At 31.1% G+C, this 3,149-nt stretch overlaps 1 protein-coding gene across 1 annotated transcript in view; it reads left to right on the top strand.

Annotated features, from left to right (window-relative positions):
* Nucleotides 1-388: 388 nt before the first annotated feature.
* LOC106456934 (nuclear valosin-containing protein-like) overlaps nucleotides 389-3,149 on the top strand; it is a 95,748-nt gene continuing 92,987 nt past the window's right edge. The window contains exon 1 of the mRNA XM_022382739.1: nucleotides 389-613. Within this exon, the coding sequence (XP_022238447.1) occupies nucleotides 467-613 (147 nt within the window). The 5' untranslated portion in view covers nucleotides 389-466. The remainder of the gene's footprint in view (nucleotides 614-3,149) is intronic.

The raw sequence follows: 3,149 nt of genomic DNA, 5'->3' as shown, positions 1-3,149 counted from the left end.
TGCCGAACGATACAATTGATAACACGACAATACAGATGACCTCGCACTTCTGCTCTTGAAAACCGACCTTACAAAGTCAACATTTATGTTTTATCTAACAATACATTAAAATAATGAGATTTTCAGTGCCCATAAGTTAATTCGAGAAATTTGTATACATTATTGGTTTCTAAAGTTAACTTGTGTATTTACTTTGAGTATTATTTATTGCAAGCAATTATTCTGCAACTCGGAAAACTTTTTAACATAAAAAATAGTTTTAAAGCCATTTATAATTTTTAATGTGTTTTCGGTTACCAGAACATACGTGGGGATTGTCTTTTTTATATGCTTTGCTTTTATATGTTCTACTTTTAAAACTTCGAGTTTTATGTTAGTGTAGAGGTCACTGAAGTACCTCTGTAGTCTAAAACGTGCCAGAAGAGTAGGTAACTAAGGAAACAGACTAAAATTATTTTATTTCGTCATGGAATTCATTCCCTTAACCAAGAAAAATCATAAGAGAAAATCATTAGAAGAAAATACAAATGAATCGCATAAACGGAAAAAGAAAACAAGATATCAGCGTTTAAATTTTGTTTGGGATCCACGATTGATTCCTCGTGTTAAACAGGTGTTATTAAATGTTCTTATTTGCATTTAGTATGTCCTAAGCTTAGTAGTACCAATACTTTAGTAGCCGTAGGCCTAGTGTAATACTGCTAGTATTACTATTGATAGAACTATTAACGTTAGTTGAGATATTAATTTTCCCAAAATATTATTTTCACAACATTTTCCAACAATTAAGAAACGCTCTGCGATTTTTTCTTTTGTATTAAAAATGTGGATTTTTGTTGAATATTTAATACTCAGTATCCTAAAATATTGCTCCAATTTACAAATTAAAGATTATAATATCAATTGAATAATGTCATTCATAAGTGTTAGACAGCCATAACTTTTTTATTGAGCATTTTATTTCTTTTGTTATTCAAGAGTTTGTATTGCAATTTTTTAACATTTCAGAAAAAATTTTAAAAACAATAAATGGTTTAACAGTCGTTTGCCACTGTCCACAAATCAGTCAATTTGTGTTGTCTATGTACTGTAAGCAAGTGCAACTTTTTAATTGCTAATTCAGTTCAGCAACACTTTATTTCTATTGATTTTAACTTGTTCTAGCCTTGCCAGTGCTGACAGTTGCACATGTCAGATTTCACAGATTTTGCTATTCCTTCTCAATCCTTTTTCACTTTTACCACTGCTTCTTGCTTTGGATGTACTTTCAGACCATCGTGAAAGGGCATTTTTTATTGTATTACTGAATGTCACCCAGTTGTATTCACAAGCAACTAATGTAGGTGGAAAGCTTAACATTTACATAGTAATTTTACATAATTACTGATGGTATAAAATATTTTCCCTCATGTTGAAGATGCATTAGTGTAAACTAATATCCACAGAGCTACTCTGCTCTGTATTTAGTGCCCAGCTCTATATTTATTCAAGTAGCACTTAACAAGCACTGGGTGCTATCTTTATGATCCTTTCTGTTATTTCAATCTGATCATCTTTCTATTTTACCACTGTACTTGGGGTCCAACACATAGACTACTAGTTGGAAAGGATAGAAGCAAAAGTTCTAGAAGCTAAAAAATGTTCATCATCTGCTCTCATCTAATTTAAAATAAAGACCACATCAACTTTGGTTTATGACTTTGCTACTTCAAGGTTTGTGATAGCTTAAGAGATTGATTGCAAAGGCTTTACATTCTTCTCACTTTCACTCAGAAAATTTCATCATCAAGTATGGTATTACAGATGTTGGTGGAGATGACAATTCTAATTTGTGGGTCTACCATGGCTGCTTGCAAATGCTTCTTGGTTTTAACTGCATTTTCAAGACACTTGGTAACTGATTCCCATCAGTTATTCTTTGGGTGAAGAAGAGAAATATCATGTTTCCCTTTCTTAACTTAATATGCTTGAGCCTGTTTTATGTGGAATATGTTTCTTTCAGCAGAACTTTATAATCTACGCGATTGTTTTTGTAAGTCTGCTCAAAGACCTGTTTTTGTAGATGACCTTATTAAATAGATTCCAGGCATGAACTAGAAAGCCATTTACATGCCTGATCTGTAACTAAAGCATAGACCTTCTCTGGTCCAGTGGTGTTCATAGAATCACTGAACATTATAGCCATACACTTATCCAGTGTGAGATTTAGTTTTTGATTCAATGTCCTTGAGAAAAACTAGTTCAAAATGTGCAAATAATAAGTTAGTTAAAGGATTTTTTCTTCACTTCCAACCATCTATTTAACATCATTGTCAGACATTTGATAATTTATACACCTTATCAAAGAGGGAATTTGAAAGATGGAATTGTGAAGAAATTACAAAAGCTGACCTTAGTTTATAAAAATCTTCTTATATGATATGTCTTCAGTGAAACTGAGTGGTGTGCATCTTCATTGCATAGTTCTTGAAATATGTCTTTTGTTTTCCTTCTGTCCCTTGGGTGATTTTATTTTTCATCAGAGAAGTTCAAATTGTTCTTAGCAGTCATCTGTATTAGATATTGAATAGAACAACAATTTGTCCACTTTCAGCTTACTTTTCATCCTCATGTTCTCAAAAAGAAAAAAAGTAAAACAAAATTGTAATTCAGTCATGGTAGTAATTGATGTTTAGTATTCAGTCAGACTTGTATACACATTCATTATTATCCTTTCTTTATTTTATGCAATAAAATATTTTTATTCTGATGATATCAGAAACTTTATACGAGATAAAACTAGTGGTCTGTCTAAATAATGCAGTATTATTTGTATAATACTTAAGTATTATTTGTATTGATTTACAATGTACAAGTTGTATTAGTATGTTAACAAAAATGCATTAATATTTGAAAATTCAATTACGGCAACTTGTTCACAAGGTGCCATAATTAAATCTTCATAAAGCCTAATAATGGAGTGTTTGGTGAAATATCTATTATGACAGCAGAGTACCATATTTTTTTGGAATATAAGATGCACCGGTGTATAAGACGCACCCTTATTTTGAAGACAAAGTTTTGGGGGAAAAAAAGCTACAGTTGCAGTTGAAAGATTTTTATTGAACAAAAATTCAATTTGATACTTTAAAAATTAGTGTATATTGTTC

Source organism: Limulus polyphemus, unplaced genomic scaffold (genome assembly GCF_000517525.1).
Source record: "Limulus polyphemus unplaced genomic scaffold, Limulus_polyphemus-2.1.2 Scaffold273, whole genome shotgun sequence".
Classification (NCBI taxonomy): domain Eukaryota; kingdom Metazoa; phylum Arthropoda; class Merostomata; order Xiphosura; family Limulidae; genus Limulus; species Limulus polyphemus.
This window is presented reverse-complemented; position numbering and strand designations above follow the sequence as displayed.